The sequence below is a fragment of the Chaetodon auriga genome, chromosome 19 (assembly GCF_051107435.1).
Source record: "Chaetodon auriga isolate fChaAug3 chromosome 19, fChaAug3.hap1, whole genome shotgun sequence".
Taxonomy (NCBI): domain Eukaryota; kingdom Metazoa; phylum Chordata; class Actinopteri; order Chaetodontiformes; family Chaetodontidae; genus Chaetodon; species Chaetodon auriga.
Genome location: NC_135092.1, coordinates 16290455 through 16312665, shown reverse-complemented (window position 1 = coordinate 16312665; position 22211 = coordinate 16290455). Strand labels below are relative to the sequence as shown.

The window sequence follows — 22211 nt, the reverse complement described above, 5'->3', positions numbered from 1 at the left end:
CTGCAATACAAAGATACAGTCAGTCTTAAAAATGGTCCTGTGCTGGGTGGCGGTCCTTATGTTTGCAGGGTGTACCGTCGGGCAGACCTTGACAGTGTCTCAGGAATGTGAGGAGGACACCAACACTTTCCTCTGGGAACTTAACCAGGACAGGCCGAAGGAGTATGCTGTTCTCAGTAAGTGCTGCAGACTTTTCCTGACAAAGTAAAGCTTTAGAGTCACTTGTCCATTTGCAATGAGTCTGAGGCACAGACGTTCAGGCCCATTTAAACTACAGGGGCCACACTGAGTCCTCATTTTAACCATGAGAAGTAAGACATCTAAAGAAATGTTATCAAACAGGACAGTATGAGATTTGTTTCACAACAAATGCAACAAACTGCATAACACTTGGCAACTTTTAGACTTACGTTCACATAAAAATTTTAAAAAAGGCACATAAACACATGGATTTTTGCAGAATAGAAGCATACAGCACCGCAAAGCCCACAAGTGTTTAAGAGTTTCTGCTGAAAAAGTATCAGTGCATGCATCAAATACATGACTTACAGTCCTATCTGTGCATCTTATCAGGTGTCGGCTTTCAAATTTTACCACAGCAATGTAGTCATACTAACTATACCAAGGATATTAAAATGATTTCTTACATTTTTAAATGTACTTTACTATTTTTACCTGTTTCCAACGTGTTTATTATTTCACATTCTTCTCCTTTTACATTCTATTTTAAGAGTCTAACGTCTTTTTTCATTTAGTAAAGCACTTTGAGCTGCATGTTATGATGTAAATATACACAAACTATAATCATCATTAATATTATTATTGTTGTTGTTGTTATACAGCATAGCTCAAGAACTACACAGAAATGAATGAATGGAAGCTGCTCTGGCTTCTATGCAAATTACACACAACCAACAGGTGAATGAACTACCTGTAAACGTAAAATTGGAGCAATTACGAATGATTTAAAGGCCTGCTGCTCTGCTCTGTGAGGACTGGGCACAGCTTCAGTGTCCAGGCTAACAGGTCATGTAACATGATCTCCATAACAAATACACAGCAAGCAGCTGAACACACACAGCGACATTTAACCAAAACAGACGAAAACAGCGAGAAAAGATACAGATATGACACAGAGGGTGACTTACGTTATTCATGGTGAAGATGAAGCAGCCAAGAAGTCCATATCCATGACATATAATATCCTCCTCACAGTTAATTAGATGTCGAGTAAGTTTGTTTGTTTGTTTGTTAGTTTTTGCTAACAGAACTAGCTAACCTGCGCGTCTCTTTCACGAGCTGCTAGCTAACTAGTCTCCCAACGGCAGTTAGCAACACTGAAAAACGAGCTAACTTTTGTTTCATTTTAATATTAACTCGCTGATGTTTGTTTTTAGGCTCCAACATTTACTTTTGAATGTCTTCATCAGAGATATGTCCAGTCACAGTTTTACAGTGGCATCACAGTGACCGCATGCCACTCCTTCATCTAAGTAATCAAGGCCTCTGCCAACTTCACCTGTACGCCCTCCGGTCAGGGTGCAACGCCATTTTTGACCACACCGACTGGCTCTCATTGATCAGCCATTACAACCCAGAGGGGCGCTGTTTCACTCACTTGAGGCGACTGCATGAAAAAGATAACGAAATAATGTGTTTGTTAAGCGACTTCTTATGTTTTTATTAAACTTACAGTGGTAGCTCTTTTGGTTAGATACATAGACGGAGAATTCGCTTGCCTGTTACATAAATAAAACAGCATTAAGCATTAAGTGAAGAAATAACTAAAATAAGATTTACATGGTGAAATTTCTAATTACTTGAAATTTTTCTTAACTAAAAACACGAAAAGCTCATTTCTGTTTTTGAGATTAATTTATCTTCACAGAGTTTTATCTTTTATATTGTATAGAAAAGTGAAGCACACTAGCCAGCACTTGATTATAGTGCAATATATCACTTTTATATAATCTAAGATAGCAAGCCTACTGTTATTCTTATATAGGATGCAGAAACATCAAACATCAAAGGGGTTTTTGAATAGTCACCAATATTGCTATTCTTGAATCACAGAAGCAGATACCACATTTACAGTACTGTACAATCATAATCAATCGTGTGTGTGTGTATTGTGTGTCAGTGTATGATGCATTCGGAAAGATGGGCAGCAATGTTGAAGGCGGTAATGCCAACCAGCCTGGCTTGCTGCAGCAGTGCCGCTCCGCCCACGGTCCCACCTTCTCTGGACAGTACTGCCAGGTGTTCCTTAGGCAGGTAACAATAAAACATGATGTTAATCACAGATATAAAATGTCATCCTCACAGACAAAAATGTAATTTTGAACATAATGTTTTCACTATTGTAGGGAACAGTCCAGTACTTTGTAGGTATCTGTGTTCCTGACTCCTGCGGGGAAGAGGAGGTGCAAATGCTGGTGGTGTACGGTCAGTGACTTTAAAATCTGCTTCTCTTGACTCAGTCGAATACTGGTGTTGTTTTGATTGTGACTTGTTTCACCTTTTTAACAGGGCAACTTCAGTTTGGTCAGACGTCCCTCATTCCTCCTTTACCTCCTATCCTGGTCAATCAGTCCACCCAGGAGATGCTCATGACCCACTGTTTGTCCAACACCATTGCCCCTGATGCATCAGACATCACCTGCCTGTCAGTGCATGATAAAGACTTTTTGTTTCACTCTCTCTACTGTCTTACCTGCATATGTACTTGTAACTTGCACTGGACTTCAGGACTTCATCCTGTTATTGCCTTTTAAAAATAAAGTGCCATTGCTGAGCCTTCACCCAACACAGAAACCTTTCTTCCTGCAGGTTTGTGTGTTGTGTAATGGTAGCAGTTCCTCTCGCGGCCACCCTGTTTACAGCTATAATGAGGTGGCAACGGAGCAGAGAGGTCAGTCCAACAGCAGAGGCTTCCTGTATAAACACTGGCCTCAACCTTTATGGGACCTTGAAGACTAACAGCTCCTCCAGCAGTGAAATTAATTGTAGCACACTGGAGGAAAATAGTAAGTTCAGTGTGTTTTTGTGTGAGTACAAGCACAATGCTTCTCAAACACATATGATAAGTAAATACTGGGCACAGTAAAGTTATATACTGTGCTGTGTTTTTCTTCAAACATTGCTTTATTGAATCTTTCATAGACAGCACCAGCCACACTCCACTGTGTTTTCCTCGAAGCTGTGTGTACCGGTGCCTTCAGGTGTTCTCTCTACAAACAACCAGCCAGGGTGTCTTCAGCACCTCCTCAACCATCCCTGGGGGAGGCTACTCCTCCCTGAATGGCATCCGTGTTCTCAGCCTGTTATGGATCATGTGTGGACACTCTGCACAGTTCCCCGTAATAAACAACCTGGGTACATGGCAAGGCTCACTGCAACTTGCACATTAAGTCTGGATGTCATTAGATTACTTTTACGTTCTTACGCTGCACTGTCTCTATTGCAGATAACTACAAAAACTGGAAGAGGACAGTTGAAAGCAACCCTCTGTATGTGCTTACCATCAGCGGACCTGTTTTTCTGGCTGTGGACACTTTTTTGCTGCTAGGGTGAGACTGAAACAACATGAGTGTGTGTGTGTAAAAATCTATATTGGTGAGTTTTAAGTTGCCAGTTTTTGCCGTTTATAGAGCAGTTTTTGTGTCGTACAGGGGTCTGCTTAGTGCAAGGTCCCTGCTGGGCTCCATCAACAGGGCTGAGGACAAACTGAGCCCCAGAGTGGTGGCCAGCTACCTCTTCAACAGGATTAAAAGGTGCCGTATGTTGATCATTTCACCACATGAAGTTACCCGTGTCCCCTTTCACCATTAAAAAGGGATTTGGAAGGTCTTCATTGCGTGTGTGATCTAAAGCCAGTGATGTACAGTAAACATGTGTTCTTCTTTCTGCAGGATTCAGCCACTGCATCTGTTCATTATGTGTCTAACCATTGGCCTCATCTCTCTGGTCAAGTGGGGGCCATACTGGTTCCCATTTATAGATACATTGATGGACTGTAAGACTTACTGGTGGGCTAACTTACTGCTGATTAGCAATCTCCTCCCAGTCCATGAGATAGTAAGTTAAAGCAGTGATTCTGATCTATGTGCTAGTAGCTTCAACTCTATGTCACATTTTATTTCCTGATGTCTCCTCAGTGTATTCCCTGGACATGGTACCTGTCTCTGGACTTCCAGTGTTATGCCACCACTCCTCTGCTAGTCTATTTTTACAGACTGTATGTATGACTCTTCCATTAAATCAGAATACCTTGTGAATCAGGGCCATTTCACATGATAGCACGTCCAGTTCTGTATTCTTTCTGTCTTTTGTTTATCAGAAACAGAGGTGTGTTCACAGTCGTCGCTGGAGGCCTCCTGCTGATGACCACTGTGACCAGTGCTGTCATAACTGCACTCCTGCAGCTGCCGGTCTTCCAGCCGTCTACACTGTAAGACTTAGTGATGCTGATCTAGTACTAATGCAGTCGCCTCAGGAACCAAATGCATGAAATGTAAGGTGACTTAGATTCAAATGTTTTATCTGTTTGTTTTCAGGACATCTGAGAATTACGTCCTGTATTACTATGTGAAACCCTACACGAGATATGGGCCGTTTTTAATAGGGATCTTAACCGGAATATACTTGACAACAAAGAAAGATCAGCTGCTAAAGCAGAAGGTGAGAACATCTGATGATGTTGTGAGGCGTCCATGCCACAATCACTACACATAGTTTACTGAACACATCATATCTGATGTTATGAAGCCTGAGCGACTGAGGCGCCATCCCACTGATCGTGTCTTGCTGTCGTTCCAGTGGCAGGCAGCACTTGGCTGGTTCTTCTGTCTGTCACTCATGGCTGCATTGGTTGGATTGGCCTACATCCTCAGGGAGACCCCAGCCTATCCGTCTGTCCCGCATGCCCTCTACCAGGGACTGCACAGACCGCTCTGGGCTCTGGCTGTGACCTGGATCATACTAGCCTGTGAGGAGGGTTATGGAGGTAAACTAAGAACAGGGTCGCTCAAGAGTCCAAATACAAAATTTAGGAAAAACTAAATACAATTTTAAATATGCATCTTAAAAAGTACTGTTTCTTCAGGTTTTATCAAGAGCTTCCTCTCATTGGGTTTCTGGGTCCCTCTGTCCAACATTAGTTTTGCCTGCTATCTGACACATCCTGTCTTCATCATCCTCTATATTGGCTTGCAAGAGACCCCCATCCACTACACAGACATCAACTTTGTAAGTACTTCAGACGACACGTGTCATTTCAGATTTGACCATGATCTGTTCTCTCCTTTGTAACTTTGTGTATTGTCTCTTTAGATGTACATGTTCCTGGGCCACCTTGTGCTCACGCTGGCGGTGAGCTACGTGTTGACTGTGCTGGTAGAGAAGCCTTACCTCCTTCTGAAATAAAGCAGAGACGAGTCAGGACACAAAAGACGTTTCCAGCGAACATCCCTAATCTTATATTCTGTTTGCTTGTGCCTTGTAAGCTATCCCAGTGCTCCTGTTCACCTCTGCTGTTGTAGATAATAAACCTGTTTGTTTGTGGGTTTTTTTTTTTTGGTTTTCTGGTTCATTGTGTCACAGATATGACATTGTGTCATCTACAAATAAAGATATTTTGTGTTGTCTGGGATATAATATGGCCATTATCACTGAATCACTGACAGCATGTATTCAATTTGGGAGCTTTTCAAAGAGGACTAAGATGGTAAAATGTATTGCGCTCTTGATTAGGGCAAGACAAGCATGACTAGCTTCCTTGTGACCCAAAGTACATCGTATTCCTCTGCCATCCTATTAACAGTTCTGGTGTAAGACAACACAAATAACTCGAGCCATGTTTTCACTGCACTTTCCATGGCAGTGAGTCAGAGTTTACAAGTGACTCTGACTCAGATGATGAGAGCATAAGAAAGGTTTTCACTTTCTTATGACGTGAAACCACCCAGCCACGTTTCCATCCTGTCACTTGAGTTATGCAGGGCAAGCGCTCTGTTGTGCGTTGCATCAAGTTGACTAATCCCCCAAGAAAACCTTGATCCTATCCTCCTCCACTCTGTGTTCAGTGGTCTAACAGTAATGCCACATATGGTTTGCTATTAGTTTCATAGCACTTTGGCACAGTGAAGATGAGTCTCACATCTATCATTTGTTCCTGGTTTAACTGATTCCAGAAAAGCATCCTTTAGCCGACTCTCATGCACAAAGAAAACATGGTTATGAAACACACTTCTTACATGTGCTGCACCATTTTCCACCCGGTGCCGTCCAAAGAGTTTAGGGAAGGAGGCCAGACGACTGTGCAACAACCTGGTGTAAAAATATACCTTGCTCTGGTAAGATGACACTTCTCTCACCATGACGACAAGAGTCCAGCAGGCCACGTCCAATCCAAAACCCCACAACAACATGCTCAAGATGGTGCAGCATGTCTGAGACCGTTAGAGCATTTTCTAGTGTTAATAGCAACATGGTTTCAGCTGCTGTATGCTTATAGTTCAAGAAACATTGCTGAGATCACTCATACTTAAAAAACAGCTTAAAAATCTTCTGCTCTTGAAAGGTGCTGTACAGTTAAATAAACTCATTATACTGGTAATAATGGTGCATAATTCCATATCTATATCAGCATGTAAAAGACATGCATGTCTATGGAAGTATTATCAGCAAAATGTACTAGTATCTAAAGTAAAAAATACTCATTCTGCAGAAAAAATGATTCCCCTCAGTGATTCACTTTATATATGTTGTTTTTCAGTATTACTGTTGCATTGTAGTGCCTGTTTTCAGCTTTGTGATGGTGCATTTTTCCAAAATCCAAGAGGGCTTTCAAATAATTTATTCACCTTCAGCAGCAGGAAAACACTTCGTCCTTCAGTTTATCAGAAACATTCAGAGCCACCAAATATGTGGTTGCACTTCCAAGGAAGGGAATCAAAGACTGTAGTCTGAAAAATAAAAGCTGTCACACAAATGTAGCAGAGTAGAAGTATGAAGTAGCACAAAATGGAAATACTCAAATAAAGTACAAGTATCTTCAGTACAGCACCTGAGTAAATGTACTCAGTAACGTAAGACCAGTGCTTGTTGTCCAACAGTCCAACCGGCAGCTCGGCCCTTCAGCTGTTCCCTGCAGACGCAGTAAATGTGTTGTGTCTGAGAGGGCACACACACACGCACACACACACACACACACACACACACGCGCACACACACACACACACACACACGCAGTGTTATAGCATGATCTTGTTAAAGACCAAAAAGCCCGTCTTTAACTGCCCTCATTTCTTATGTAATGTTTTATCAGCTGTGTCTCCTTCAACCTTCACATTTTAACACATCGTTAATGTCAAAAAGTCCGTCCCATAACCTGCTCAGTGTCAGTCACCTGTCCTGCTTGGTTTGTAAAGTCAGGAAAATGTGACCACATTGCTTTTGCATATCTTGTATTTGCATCCACTCTCGTGTTAGAAGCCTGTACGTTGTTCATCACCAGCTCGGCCTTCATACACATTGTGAGAGAGAAATTTGAAGAACATGACTGCATACATTGTTTGGCCATTGTAAACTGGTTATTGTGGAAATTGTCCTTGTTTACCGTCGGTGTCTTGTAACATCCTGGTGGTAAAAATGGAAATTTAAAGCTTTCTGAGCAGACAGGTGGACTGAACGCACCTTTGTTTTCTGCCCCTGCCAGGCGGAAACGAGAACAGGAAGGATTAACCTCTGACCTCTGAAGCGAGTACAGTAGCACAAAGAGCTGACTAACCCCCCCAACTGACCTGTCTGCTGCCAGGAGACACAGCTGATCCTCGCCTCCACTGATAAGACAACAAAAACCAACCTCCTCGTCAGCTTTAAAAGCATAGCTCATATGGGGCTTTACATACAAAATAAGCAACTGACAGCTTTGTCAACAAGCACACTCTTAAAGAATAAAGTGGTGTTTTCATTTTCTAACAGTAATCCTTCCAGCTCTCCAGAACCTTCGGTTGAAAATAATGTGATCATTTAAAGACCCCCTTCGGTTATATTAACTACTGTACTATTAGCCACTGTTATATTAAAGTCCAAGTGCTGCTCAGTAACTCAGATAAAGTGGTGGTCAGTCAGGTGATGTTGTCTCACTTCATCGCTCTCCTTTATTTATTTTTAAAACCTACAAAGTAACGCACATCTCCCACACACGAGCTCATGCGCCGATAGTCCAATAATATTCCCTCTGTTGCTTAGTAGATTTACAAAGCAGCACAAGAACAGGTGTGTGGACACGAAACGGTGTTACATAACGGCACGGAAAGGGCAAAAAGGACATGACATCATTTAAACGGTTTGTGTCCTCGTCCTCTTCGATGGGGGGGGGTTCATTCATAAAACTTGTCACTGTTTACTTGTACACACACACACACACACAATAGTGACACAGTGCTTTGCCAGAGTGGAGGGGTGTCAGTGCTCTCAGAGAAGTAGCGGCTAAAAATAGTCATAAATATTTCATTTTCTTTATTTGTTTTGTTCAAAGTTCAACTTGACACGCTGTTGTTTTATTGGAGGGGCTCTGTTGTTCAACCGCTATTTACAACGTGGTGATTTTAAAGCAGTAGAAGCATTCGCTCCGCTCACCTGTCACAGGAGCAATTATGTAAGAGCCATAAATTAGTCTTGGTTACAAAACTCTCCTTCGCTGGCATTATGAAAGAACATTTAGAAAGCAGTCCTCCACTCGGCAACAATGTTTGATCCAAGTAAAAGAGGACACAAGTTTCCTCAAGTGTAAAACGTTTGTTATATTAAACACTGAAAGCAGACCAGAGAAAAGAGTGATTTAAACTGTGACTGGGGAAACATCAGAAAAATGAAAAGGAAAGAAGGAAGAGGAATGCAAGGCATCAAAGTCATGTAAAGGCGCTTTGTAGCAAGAGAAAAGCACTGAAGGTTGTCAAGCAGCAGGATAAGGCGAGATAACGAGGAGTGAGAACATGTAATAGTCTTTGAGAAATTCCTAAAAGACTCATTTTGTCATCTACTAACGATGGGAAAGGAGTCAATTGGCTATTTTTTCTGAATATATACACTAATATTGGTGTAAAAGTGATGGAATTATTATATCGGACTCTTTCATGACTTCCTGCAGCAGGCATGAGGGTGGGTCCATCTCTCATGAGGAAAGCACATAAGCGTAGTTACAAAAAGTAGTAAGTCAAACCTTCGCTTAGCGAGTAAAAGCTTAAACGTTTCATGTCTTCAGCAGACACACAGGCCCTCATGACGACATCACTTTCCAGCTAAATTACTGGACCGCTGAAATGACTGGAAACTGAGCTGCCATTGATGTCAGCAGGGATTAGCTTGTGTTCACTGCTTATGAGATAAGTAATTTAACCAAATGAGAGGCAAAGTCACATTTAATCACTGTCACACCAGGAGGAGATAATTGATGACTAATCATTTTCCATGAAAGCCAACAAGGTCTGGCCTCATTTGGTTGTTTTGGTCACTGACAACAGTTCATTGTTGCTCTGCCAGAGCAGTCAGAGCGTTGATGTTTGCAGAAATGTGACTCTCACTGTCACAGATGCATGTTCATATCAGGAGGTTTTACTTTGTGATGTATTGTTTTCATGTTTTCTGTCAAGTTTAAGCAACTATTGAATATAAGTGTTATAAGTATATATGTTTGCTAAATGTTAAATGCTACTATTATTGTGATTTTTATTTAATTCATTTATAAAAAAAAAAAAGTCTCATGTTTAATAGATGTTAAATGGTGATTGACAAACTTTCTTATTGCTGCTGCGTGTTGTTGCTTAAAGTTTCTCTCCCAAGTCCAAAACTTCCCTAAGCTTAATTTCTATGACGAGCACAAGTCAAAATCAGTCCATAAAGTGGGCCATCAGTCAGACAGCTTGTAAATATAGATATCGAGTGTTAAATGTTCAAGATCGGCACATGTCTGCAATATCAGGTAACCGACTTTGTACTTGCGGGGGACAACAGTTAAAAATAGACTCTCACCCCAAGACCACCGGCTCTGCCTGAGCTCATACTGAAGTCCTACATCACAGGTCTATGTCCTCAACCACACGGCTATGGCAAGGGTACGTACTGCATGCAGGGCTGAAATCCCCTTCATGGGCTGTAACAACTGGTTTAGTAATACTTTTATCATGTGTGATTCAGCTGGGAGGTAACTCGTTAGACGTTTGTTTGTGGCTCTCTCTGGGAAGGTTATGTTGTCAATTACACTGCTTTGTCTGTTATGACACTGCTGATAGGCTGACACAGTCACACACAGACACGCACTCTCTCTCTCTCTCTCTCACACACACACACACACACACACACACACACACACACACTCTTTCTCTCGCTGCTTTGCTTCATGACACACTTTGAACAACAGAATTAATCCCTCTAAGTGAATTTCAGGTATAATGTCTGACTGATGTTCTTGCACTTTTCCTGCTCATGTGCAGCTTTCAGTGTTGAGAAAGTCTCCCATTTTGAGGCAGCTTGTGTTGTTATTGTCAAAACTGTGTTCAGATTTATGTGAGCTTTCAAGCTCAGTAGTTAACATATAGGAGCTGGAAAGATGCAGCAGGCTTGGGGGGTGTTGTGTGACGGGTCTATTTTGGCACAGACGGTCAAGATGACATCGAATTACGCTTTCTTGCGCTCAGTCACGCAGGTGCCGACAGCTTTATTGTTTTTCAATATTAGTACAGATCGAGCCGAACTGTTCAATTTAAAACTTCAGAGCGCCTTTGGATGTAGGTTACAACTCTGATATATGAACTATACATGTGATAATCAAATCTAAATATAGAGTCAGTGCTCTAAATGTGGCTGTGGCGAATCAAACAGATTGGATTTATTAAGGTAAATAGGAATTTACACTGAGCAGTGTAAGATTAGCATTTTGTTGGGGTTTTAATGTTTTTCGCGGCCTGAAAATTGTGTGAAATTTGTTTATATTCAAGGGGTTTGTCACTACACCTTCTAAAGCTAGGCCCTGTACTGCATAGTAAACATTTCAGGCCTGAGGGCCGGTGAGGTGTCCTTCACTGCAGCAGGAATCTGACAAATGCAGGCCATGGGTGAAGATGTGCTGGTATTTTTCCAGTGTCTCTGCCACCAGTTCCCCTCCTGCAATCTTGTATATCAGGGTGCATGTTTTGAAGCCTCCCCTTTCAACACTTCATGTCAGGCCTCTGTACATATAGAAGGTAGCGGGCAACACAACAATTACATGTGCATAGCTATACTTTTTCAGTTTTAAAAGTAATTGCAGCCGTAATCTGACAGAATTAAATTAATGTCCATCAGGTGTATCATCATTGTTGTAACCAACATTTTAAGATGGTAATACTTTATTTTCAATGTAAAGTTATTTTGGTATATTTGGAGTTTGGAATATCTTGATTGTTGAGCGCATTATCAACAATGATACCACATGAACCTCCACAGACTGCAGTTACATAAATATAAGGTTTCAGGTTGGCATTCATTCAGAGCTGAATGGTTTTCATGTGTGCATTAATGTATTGGTCAAGAAAAACTTGAAGTAAAAGAACCTGAAATGCAAAGGAAAGAGTTATTTGTTCCAATTGCATCGCAAGTTTCTTGACATACAGTCTTTATGTCTGGATATCATAGATTAGGAATAGGAATTGGAGATTGTAGTCTGCAGCTGGTGACAACACAACCACCACACGCCAGACATTTTTATCAGCTACAGAGTAACAAAAACAGGAAGGTTTCCTGTTGATAAGGTATGTCAAGTGCTCTTTAAAAGCTTCTAAAATAGATGCAACGTGCTGTTTAAAGGGGCATCTCCTGCGACCAAGATAAACAGCTAGAGGGAGATACTGGGCCTTATTTAATACTTCCCATGCACACACAAGCCTCAGATCAGACATCTGATATAGATATTTGACTCTAGCTTTGCAATTTAACTGTGAAATATTTTGCTTCTCTGGTAATGTCATGCTTCATTTTGCAGGTACTAAATTTAAAAACACGAGGATACACTTGGATCCAGGGGAGGAAATGACACCAGGGATGGCGAGCACAAGCAATGTGTGCACAGAACGTTACGTAATTCGCTCCAAGGCTTGGCCTGAAGTTGCTGTTTGACAGCAGGAGTCTCGCTGCTGACAACCTCCTCAAGCAGCACGAGTAGAAGCCCCGATGGATCTGTCGCTTCTTTGCACGGATGACCAAACACGGTCAACACCAGCTCTAACAGACAGTCAAACTGAGGATTTAGCCTCTCCTCGTCTTCTGCACAGTCCCACAGAAAACACGCTGTCAGCATATGAGGCAGGAGCGGAGACGATGTCAGATCTCTCATACCCCGCTGACAAACCAGCTGAGACTTTATCAAACGTTTCCAAAAGCCCGTCTCTGGAGAGAAACAGTGACTCACACTGTCTGAAGCCTTTGTCATCCAGCTATAATATGGCAGAGTGTTTGTCACTTTGCTCAGAGTCTGCACCAAAGGATGATGAATTCAGGGTCTGTAGCTATTTGAGCTCATCAGATGCTGTATCGCCTCTTGTACCTCACCTCTCTCATGACCTTATTTCCCCCCTATCTGACTCCTTTTCAGAGTTTTACATTAAAGAACCAGCCCTCTCCTTTTCTCTCAGTCAACAAAGTAGTACATCCCAACCTTTCAAGGCCATTTCATCTACTTCTGAGGGTTTGATGGAGCCATCTGTTACTGAGCCTCTCTCTAGCCACAGCTTCAGCTCTGACCACAGTCAAGCCACGTATCTATCGAGGTCATTATCACTTCAGTCAGATAGCTTAGAGAGTGATACAGCTATAGCACCCGTGTCAGACCTTTACATCTTTGAAAGTGAGACATCGGACTTCATCCTGAGCCCTTTTGTCGATCCAGAGGAGATTAAATGTCCTGAATACCAGCCATTATCACAAACAGAGGGGGAAAAGGATTGTGATACACATGTCCTGATGTGTGATTCAGAAAATGTGGTGACACAATGCCAAGCTATGGTGGACTGTGAGTCAGACGTGAGCCAACACATGAGGTTACGACCACCTGCTGTGGATGCCTGCGAGGCAGGCTTGATGTCAGTAAATGATGTGAGACAAGGGAATCCAGAGGTCACTGATTTAACCACCAAACCACAGGACAGTCACAGCCCCATCGATCTGTGGCTGGACGCATGCCAGTACCTCACAGGTGAAGATACAGAAGATACGGGTGTTTGGGACAAGAAAGATTCTGTGACTCAAGGAGGGTTCACAGCCACCGGTGTCTTGTCTATTCCTGCAGGAGAGACACAAGTGTCAGGTTACAACCCTGATGGTAGTGAAGGGATTGGCCGGTCCAGTAATGACACTATAGATTGGGGGCCACCAGTTGAGAGGTGGTCGTCAGTGGACAGCTGGGCAAGCGCACTCTCAGACTGGACTGGCATCATCACAGCTCCACCAGAGGACTTAACGGCTGCCTTTGCTGCGACAGGGGCTGAGATAGATGCTTTGACACAGGCACTAGCAGAGGTAAACGCTGATATAGATACAGGGACATCTAAAGAAGGTGAGGGTCAAGAACCAGCAGTGCAGACACTATCGCAGCCAGCCATGGGAGTGCAGGATCAGCCTCTGAAGGCACAAAACATCCCGGAGAGCTCTGTCCTCTCTGGGCAGAGCTGTTTTCCTTTGTGCCTCGAAGCTGCAGGACCAGAGCTCCAAGACAGAGAGGGTTCCCAGAGCGTTGAATCCCTGTGTGAGACAACCCTCACCACACAAGAAGAACAGGATGAGCCATCCCTGTGCCCCACACACCAGCACTCATCCGTGGGATCATCCGGTACTGCAGTGGCCTCTTCTGGAGGATACGGAGCAGATGGGATCCCCGGATCTACCTCTTCTGCAAATCTGGACCTTTCTCATTTTGGTGGATATGTTGAGTCCTTCAAGACAGACATTTTCATCAGCAATGAAGAAGATCCAATCATACTGAATATAATCGAGGATACAGATTTGGAGGGAGAGCTAATAATTGAAGAGGTAAGATGACTTATGTTATGGATTTCGAATCATTATTGAAAAATTTAGAGTTATTATCCTGCAAAGTGTTTGACAGGTGGAAAGTTTGTGCTCTGCTTTATGTGTACGTTTTTGCTGTGTGTTGGTCCCTCAAATAAGACTCAAACACATACAGTATGCCTGCCCACACACTCCCAAACACATACCACTTTTTCTGTAGTGTTTGGCAGAGAGAGAGAGAGGGAAAGCAGTGGAAAGATTCACCCTTCACGGTAGAGAGAATAACAGCGATCACCTTCACATCAGAAGTCCTGGCCAACAGATGAATCAGTCATGTGCTTTGGAAACACGGCCAGAACGTTAAAAGACATTCCCACTCCTGCCCTTGTCAGTGTTGCCATACCTATATTATTGATAGCGTGTCAGGAGGCACATAGTAGTCCTGAGAGTGAAATCCCTGTATGTCACCAGACATCAGACCCATGACAATTGCTTTGGATTGGAGCCATTCATTTAGCACCCAAGGTCTCTCACCCAGGCTTGATTCTGTATTATTGGATAAGTCCTTTGGCTCCCATCTCAAAGACTGACAGCTGTGTGTGTGCTGAAGGAAACAGGAGTGCCAGAGAGAGAGGAAAACTTCAGATGGACAGAAATGGCATCTAATAATAGCTGAAAGTTCAATGATAATAGCATGCATCCACGGCGTGTCAGGGTGGAGGGGTGAGAGGAGAGCACAGCTGAGGGGTGAAACATGACCCCCCCGTGCTCTCTCTCTCTTTTTGTACACACCCTTTAATACACCCATTCCCACCGCAACTCCTTTAAAAACCCAGGATCGAGATGCCAACAGGTCCTTGGGCCTGGGGACTGCTTTTGATTGGCTTAGGTAAGCACAGCATAGCTGGAGCTCCTGTTTATAACGGCGACAGTGTAGGTCTCAGTTGCATACAGGACATATGGACCCTGGGATCGGCTCTAGGAGCATGTTGTTTCATAAACGTCTGCATTGTGGCTCTATAGAAAGGTATGTGTTGATAAGAAAAATGGAAATATCTGAAATGCAACAGCACAATCTGCCTTTAACTTTAAAATTTATATATACATACTGTATCATATTACAGTGGAGTCTGACAGTCTTGCTGTAGGAGGATCTATAAGACTACTATAAGAGGATACAACATGATGAAAAAATAAAAACGTCAGTCTCGGAAATATACAATTGCTTAAAATTACCTCATATTCTTATTAATATTTGTACATCTTCATTACCAGCCCGTTGCAGATGGACTGTGTGAAGTGACAGATGAACACAGCGTCTCCCAGCTGGGCTTGGTGGCCGAGCAGGAAGCTAAAAGGAGGTCTGAACCCGCTGAAGTTGATCGTGAAGGAACAGAATCTTCAGCAGATTTCCTCACCACACATAGTCTGACACCCTCACGGGTGCCAGGTGTGGACACACAACCTGGCCTGCATATAAATGTTAACACACACGTGTCGTCTGACACTTCACCAGACTTTGACGGAGCGTGTCAGTTGGAGCCACAGTGGGGAAGTCCCAGGTTTATTATGCCCTTCGCTCCTCTTGGCATCAGCTCCTCCCTCTTCGGTCGGACAAGCAGCAGTTTGAAAGGAAATCAAACTTTTGTCAAAAGGTCTGTCGGTGATCACAAGCGTGATCACGTACAACCTTGCGCTCTCTGGCCAACCTCTTATGGAAATACTGACAAACCACCTTTGGAAGGTGAGTTGATTCATGAGAAGGAAAATACAAGAGACTCTTCTGGGACTTCTTCACCAGAGGGGAATCTGGACTTGGATGTTGCAGAGTGTTTCTTTACTCCAAGAAAAACTATTATTGAGGAGATTAATGACCTCAGTAGAGAACTATCAAACTTGGCTGATGTCCCAGCAGATCATTTCATCATCTCAGAGGAGAAACGCGTTGCATGCATCACTTTAGATATAAATGACCCATTCGTCGCCAGGCCTGCAAAACCCATCATAAAATCTGAGCAGGCCAAGTTGAATCAGAAACCAGCTGAAAAGATGCCTCATAAAACCCATAAGTCCACCTCAGAGAGCAAAACACGCTCCAAAAAGGACAAGCCAGCCGGCCATCATTATGGTGCACAAGCTTCCAAGAAGCAGGAGAATTCATCTCACCATGTTTCAGCCCAGCAGGTCTGCAAACAGCAAGAGACACGTCCACTTACTGGAGAAAATCAAACCAGTGAGAGCACACCAGCCGGGCTTGAGGACAAGGAGGCTAAATTGGTGATTGCTACTGGTGTGGCAGCTGAGAAGGCTCCAAGCAAACCACATGGCAAGAAGAAAAAGAAACACCCTCAAAATGCAACAGGAGTGAAGAGCGTAGGCGAGCCACTGGTGGAGGTGGAGAACGGAGCAAAACCAAAGTCTGCAAAGGGGAGGATTGACATGTTTGAGGCCAAGCTGTGTGCTAAACCTGGAAAAGCTCAGAAAGACAGTGATCACTCACATGGTGCTGAGAAAAAGTCCCAGCAATCAGAGGCTAAAGCTTCCCAGGGAGAACAACCTCTGCATCATGTGGATCATAAAGACCACCAGCCAAAAAACTTCACCAGTCCTTTGAACGATGATATTATTAAAAGACGACGTCTGTCAGAAGACAAGTTTGGGAAGATTGTCAGTGTTTTGGAGTCTAAACTACCAAAGCCAGGTGTTTCTGTCCAGGCAAAGGGAGAGGAGCCCAAGGCAGAATCCGGGGCAACTCGTAAGAAGGCATACAGTGAGGTGGTCAAACAGAAAGTCCCACCTAAGGAAGGTAAGGAATAAACATTAAACCATTTGTCTACTACGCACTATTCTATGACACATTATCAGGACAAGAGCTGTTTTCCAGCCATTCTCCTGCATGATGGCATGTAAACTCACATTCTTCACCTCATAATAAAAGCTTGTGATAATGTCTGCAGAGCCCAAGGTAGTGAAGCCTATCCAGGCAGTGGCAGTGAGTGGAGACCCCCAGAGTTTGTGCCTGTGGTGTCAGTTTGCGGCTGTCTTTACCCACCACACCGTCACCTGGAGAAGAGACGGCACTGTCCTGACTGAGCTCAAGAGGAGGTAGTTTTGTGCATCATATTTTACCTTCACCTTTACACAACACTTTCACATAACTCAGCTTTACACCCCGAAGCGCCAACCAGTATCCTATACATAGTGACTTACCACATAAGATGAACATCAGAAAGAGTGGCGAGGAATGAGGAAAAATCTGTTATGCAATACTTGCATTGGAGGGAAGGTTTTACCTTTTACTTCCATCTTTTGCTCAGTAGTCATGCTGCTTTTGTGTAACCTGTACCTACATCTATCTATAGATACCTTCAGTTGCATAATACTTCAGCTGATGTGAGCGTTCTTCAAGAAGAGCAGCAACCAAAGCAGTCAAACATCAGGAAACACAATTCATATTTTTGACAAAGAAAGGATCCCGGATTACCATAATATGTATAATTAAATGTCACCGGTTCAGATTAGTGGCAGAGGGTTGTTGTGTGGAGGTTAGTGGCTTTGTGTGGTGCATTGTGTGACACTGTACCTTTCTCTGAAGTGCAGGGGATGAGAGCAGAGTGTCACTGACCGTCTCCAACGCTTCTCACAAAGACTTGGGCAAGTACCAGTGTCAGCTCACCAGTTTACACGGATCAGTCACTCTGGACTACCTGCTCACATATGAAGGTATAAAACATGACTCAACCACAATCTTGAATGTACAGTTAAAAATGTGTTTCCATCACAGTTTACAAAAAGCAGCATTTCTCCTTTTTGACTCTCTGATCATTTCACAGTGCTCAGTGAGATTGTCATCCCTCCGTCTCCAAAGACCATCTCATGTGAGTTGTGATTGAGAATAAGGTTTATTACTTTACATCCCAGTCTTGTCTTGTTTTGGATCCTGATCTGTCTTTCTTGTTTCTAGCTGCCCCTGTAGAGGTGGGGAGTGAAGAAGAGGATGTCCACTGTTCCAGGCTGATGTTCAAAGAGGATATCCTGTCTGACCAATACTTTGGTGAGAACCAACCTGTCAGCATCATCACTGAAAAGGTCCACTTTGGGGAGGGGATGCACCGGCGGGCTTTTCGGACCAAGCTGCAAGCGGGTCAGATAAACCTTTTAGTACCTGGACACTCCTGCGTGCTCAAAGTACACAATGCTATCAGCTACGGGACCAAGAACAACGAAGAGCTCATTCAGAAGAACTTTACTTTGGCTGTAGAGGTGAGAACGTCACAGGCATTAAATTTTGATGAAAAATTCTAATTGAAACTGCATTTATGCTCAAAAATATAACTTGGTGGGGAAAATGCCCACAAGAATGCCTTCTGTCAATTTGCATAGATAGCATAAGCATTTGTTTGAATATACCAATCAGTCAGTTCTCAGAGTTAAAATAACTTTTACAAAAGCACAGAAAACACAGTCTTAGATCAAGGCCTTTATGTCTTTTATTGTAGCCCACAAAAGCACTGCAGGTTTCCTATAGGTTAACTATCATCTTGTGCAGAGATATAATTCAGAAATTAACTGTAATGTAATTGACTTTTTGCTCTGTAGGAGTGCCAGGTCCAGAACACTGCAAGAGAGTACATCAAGAGGTACTCCACTGCAGCCCAGTCTGTTGAATCCTTTGGAGAGATCCCAGAGTGAGTGGCTCATAGCACAAACTGCGAATTTAATGCCCAACTTAACTCTCTGCAGCACATTTGTCTTCATATCATTTAAGAATGATGTAAAATAGTCACGGCTGAAACCACTTTCTTTCATGCTTCCACTAGGATCATTCCCATCTACCTGGTTCACCGTCCATCCAATGACATACCGTACGCCACGCTGGAGGAGGAGCTGCTTGGTGATTTTGTCAAGTATTCAGTGAAGGACGGCAAAGAGCTCAACCTGATGAGACGCGACTCAGAGGCAGGACAGAAATGCTGTGCTTTCCAGCACTGGGTCTACCATAAGACTGAGGGCAACCTGCTGGTTACTGACATGCAAGGTTGGAAAAACATGAAAAAACTGCAGATTTTGAAATTCATACAAAATGTTTTTATCTGCATCATCACTAAATCTGATTTTTTTGTGGTTTTCAGGAGTGGGAATGAGGCTTACTGATGTGGGAATAGCCACATGTAAGAAGGGGTGAGTATTTTTAGGAAGTCGATAATAGATGCAAACTGTTGATACACGCAAATTGATGTGTTCATTATTTATTTATTTCTAGATACAAAGGCTTCAAAGGAAACTGTGCCACGTCCTTCATTGACCAGTTTAAAGCCTTGCACCAGTGCAACACGTACTGTGAGATCCTGGGCCTCAAATCCCTGCAGCCCAAAGCTAAAAAGCCCGCATCTGCTCCGAAACCGAAACCCCAACCCTCCGCTGCACCCAAGAAGAAAACATTTGGGCCAACAGTGAAGGGCAAGTCATAATTGGAGGAGAATCTTGGACTACAGGGGTGAGATTTTTGGTGATTTGCTTCACTCACATTGGGGTGGTGTCATGCAGAGTTCAGCCTGACTAAGAGGAATCATGAAGGCGTCCAGAGTTTTGGGCAGCAGCAGGCCAGATCATTGCGGAGACAGACATACTTGACTCTGAAGGGAGCGATCGCTACACAACCAACGAGTTTTTGTTTCATCTCATGTTGAACATTTGAGAGATATATTTTATTTTAATGAAGATTTCTGTATGAGAGAGTATTTCTAATAATCTAGGTGAGGGAATTTTATTTAGTTTTGGGAAAACTGTGACAAATCTAACAAAGACTTGAAAATGATGTTTGTCTACAGTGTTGAACTGTGATGTCTTAGAGATTGCTTTATTGATGAGGTGCAATGATTTTTCTTTACAGATCAATGCAGAGTCTTTCTTGTTTTTCTACTTCTGTGACATTTTCAAACTGTAAGTTCATTAAATTAATGAACTTGGTAATTAATTGATTTGAAGAAATGTATTTCAAGTAGGTTGTATGATGAAATACACCCAGTAGAGGATGTGTAATGTTTTGGGCTCAGTTATACAGTATGAGTGGGTCATTTTTGTGTGTTTGTTTTGCAAGGTGACAGAGGACATATATTCAGTTTAATGTTGCCATATTATAATGTTTGCTCATTTAGTAGAGCTGCTAATTCAAGATGTGCTCACATTTCTATTCTGAAAACGACACAAACATTTTGTACATATGAAGCTCACGTTAAGGATGCCTTTGAATTAATTCACTGGAAAATGTGAAGTTTTATTTATTTGTCATTTTATTATCTGGGGCAGTTGTGCTTGTTAGATTGATTTTGGATATCTGGCATCATTTCAAGGATTTATGCTGTTCTGGTCTAGCTCAAGTAGAAGACACGTAAAACTAAACCCAGTGATAACACCACACCAACTGTCAAATCTACTTGCAAACTGAGTCCGTATGATCTCAATAGCATGCTATTGCAGGCTCAAATGGTCTCTATATAATACTGTTGCCTTTTAAATCCTTGACCTAAATTGGTGACATGGCTATCAGGGTGCAGCTGGCCCACGTGTAGATCTTTGTAATTAAAGAGATGTTGCTGGTTGAATATGCTTTCTGATTTCTGATTTTCAGGAAATTAAATCAACTCACATTTCCTGTAATGGGACCTCTGACCTACATAAGTTTGAGGGAGGGAGCACTGTGTCAATATGAACATGCAAATATTTGCTTGTTTATACATTTTGTGGCTTATTTAATTCTAATGAATGGTGCAAAAGTTCACTCTAAAGCAACAGACAAAAACAAAATGTTTATTCGTGTTATTTACAAGTTACAAGTGTTCAACGTAGATGACCTGTTTAGATATTGGAGAAATTGGCAGCAGCATGTAAACAAATGGCAAGTCTATTCTTATCTAAACTTACAGAAGAGGGTCTCCAGCAGCAAATTAGCACCTCAAATGCAAAAGTAAGTGGGTCACACTCAGAGGCTCAAGATCATGAACGATGTATCAACACAGTGCATATCTATTTACATCTCTGCCCCTCCTGCAAAGTGCAATGTGTCTCAAGCAGCAAAAAAAAAAACAACAACACACATTTTCAGATTTTACAGCATGAATGAGGAAACTATTACAAATCTGCACAAAAAGAGAAGCCGTTAAACAAAACAAAAACAACAGCAAACCAGGAAATTGAGGATATATTGAGGTCCTTTTCACACTGTAGCTATTTAGTGTGATAATGGCGTTTGAAACAGAGGACACAAACACCATTGTCACACTCCACAGCTCTGGAGGACAGAATTTACTGTGGATAGTGCAGACGGAGAGGTTGTTAATACAAACTGCAGGGCAGATGACCTGGTGGAATAAGGAAAAAAGCAGTTTGGTGACGTGTGGAATCAATAAAGAGAAACCAAAGTGTGGAGAGACACAAACGCTGAAGGACACGTGGTGACTGTGCTGTTTTCTGGAAGACTGAAATCACACTTAAGTTATGATTTATCATTATCCATGAGACACTTTGATTTTGTACCCATCAATATTCTGAGTTCAAACACAAATGAAAAAAAGACAGAAACTATAGAAAATAGGGAAAATAATGGTGAGTAAATACAGAAGGCTTATCCAAAGTGTCCAAAGTCCAGCCTGTCTCTGTCTACTGATGGTGGGGATGACTGCAGCTGTGTGCAATGTGTGTGAATGAGAGAACAACAACATATAAGAACACCTGTGTGATGACCCTTTTTTTTTTTTTTTTTTTTTTGCATAAAGTTTTCTCAAATGTAGTTGATAAAAACAGTTGATTCAGACTGTATGTCAAAGCAGATTCAACACATCTTTATTGAGCTGCTTTTAACTATATTCAATAACATTTATGAGCTGAAAATGGCATTTCCAACTGAATTTATCATAGTTCACATGTGTTTGATAAAAACATTACCAAAGGATTCAGACCTAATGCAGGACAGTTAACTCACCTCAAGTGGATCGTCTTCTCAGATTCATTCATTCATCCAGGGGGTCACTCTCCTGCTCCTGACTCTCCCAACTGCTCTCTCTTCTCTGCTCCTTCCCTCCCGCACCAGCGATCTTTGTCTGAGTCTTTCCAAACAGTTAAAAGTCCAGTAGTGCGTCCGGAGCTGCATGTTCATCAGGTGATACGTG

General features: G+C 42.4%; 2 protein-coding genes across 2 annotated transcripts; both read left to right on the top strand.

The window, feature by feature from the left end:
- Positions 1–160: 160 nt before the first annotated feature.
- Positions 161–5424, top strand: oacyl (O-acyltransferase like). Its single transcript, XM_076757222.1, has 15 exons — positions 161–176; positions 2141–2274; positions 2367–2445; positions 2530–2665; positions 2830–3035; positions 3163–3375; positions 3467–3569; positions 3672–3773; positions 3912–4077; positions 4158–4237; positions 4340–4450; positions 4557–4680; positions 4819–5005; positions 5105–5247; positions 5332–5424. Coding segments are annotated over exons 1-15 (1878 nt in total). The 5' UTR covers positions 161–175.
- A 7614-nt stretch (positions 5425–13038) lies between these two features.
- On the top strand, positions 13039–19797 carry alpk2 (alpha-kinase 2). Its single transcript, XM_076758737.1, has 10 exons — positions 13039–14064; positions 15319–16849; positions 17001–17148; positions 17639–17766; positions 17877–17921; positions 18008–18306; positions 18643–18731; positions 18864–19081; positions 19176–19224; positions 19307–19797. Exons 1-10 carry the CDS (start codon positions 13039–13041, stop codon positions 19512–19514), a joined length of 3741 nt encoding a protein of 1246 aa, XP_076614852.1. The 3' UTR covers positions 19515–19797.
- Positions 19798–22211: the final 2414 nt, after the last annotated feature.

What these genes read in the sequence shown, in the direction of transcription:
- oacyl (XM_076757222.1), top strand. An exon ending in GCCAGGTGTTCCTTAGGCAG is followed by an intron (nt 2,275 to 2,366) that starts GTAACAATAAAA and finishes TCACTATTGTAG; the next exon opens with GGAACAGTCCAGTACTTTGT. An exon ending in CTGTGAGGAGGGTTATGGAG is followed by an intron (nt 5,006 to 5,104) that starts GTAAACTAAGAA and finishes CTGTTTCTTCAG; the next exon opens with GTTTTATCAAGAGCTTCCTC.
- alpk2 (XM_076758737.1), top strand. Translation starts at nt 13,039, where the DNA reads ATGGTGGACTGTGAGTCAGACGTGAGCCAACACATGAGGTTACGACCA. An exon ending in GAGAGCTAATAATTGAAGAG is followed by an intron (nt 14,065 to 15,318) that starts GTAAGATGACTT and finishes CTTCATTACCAG; the next exon opens with CCCGTTGCAGATGGACTGTG. An exon ending in ATAGCCACATGTAAGAAGGG is followed by an intron (nt 19,225 to 19,306) that starts GTGAGTATTTTT and finishes ATTTATTTCTAG; the next exon opens with ATACAAAGGCTTCAAAGGAA.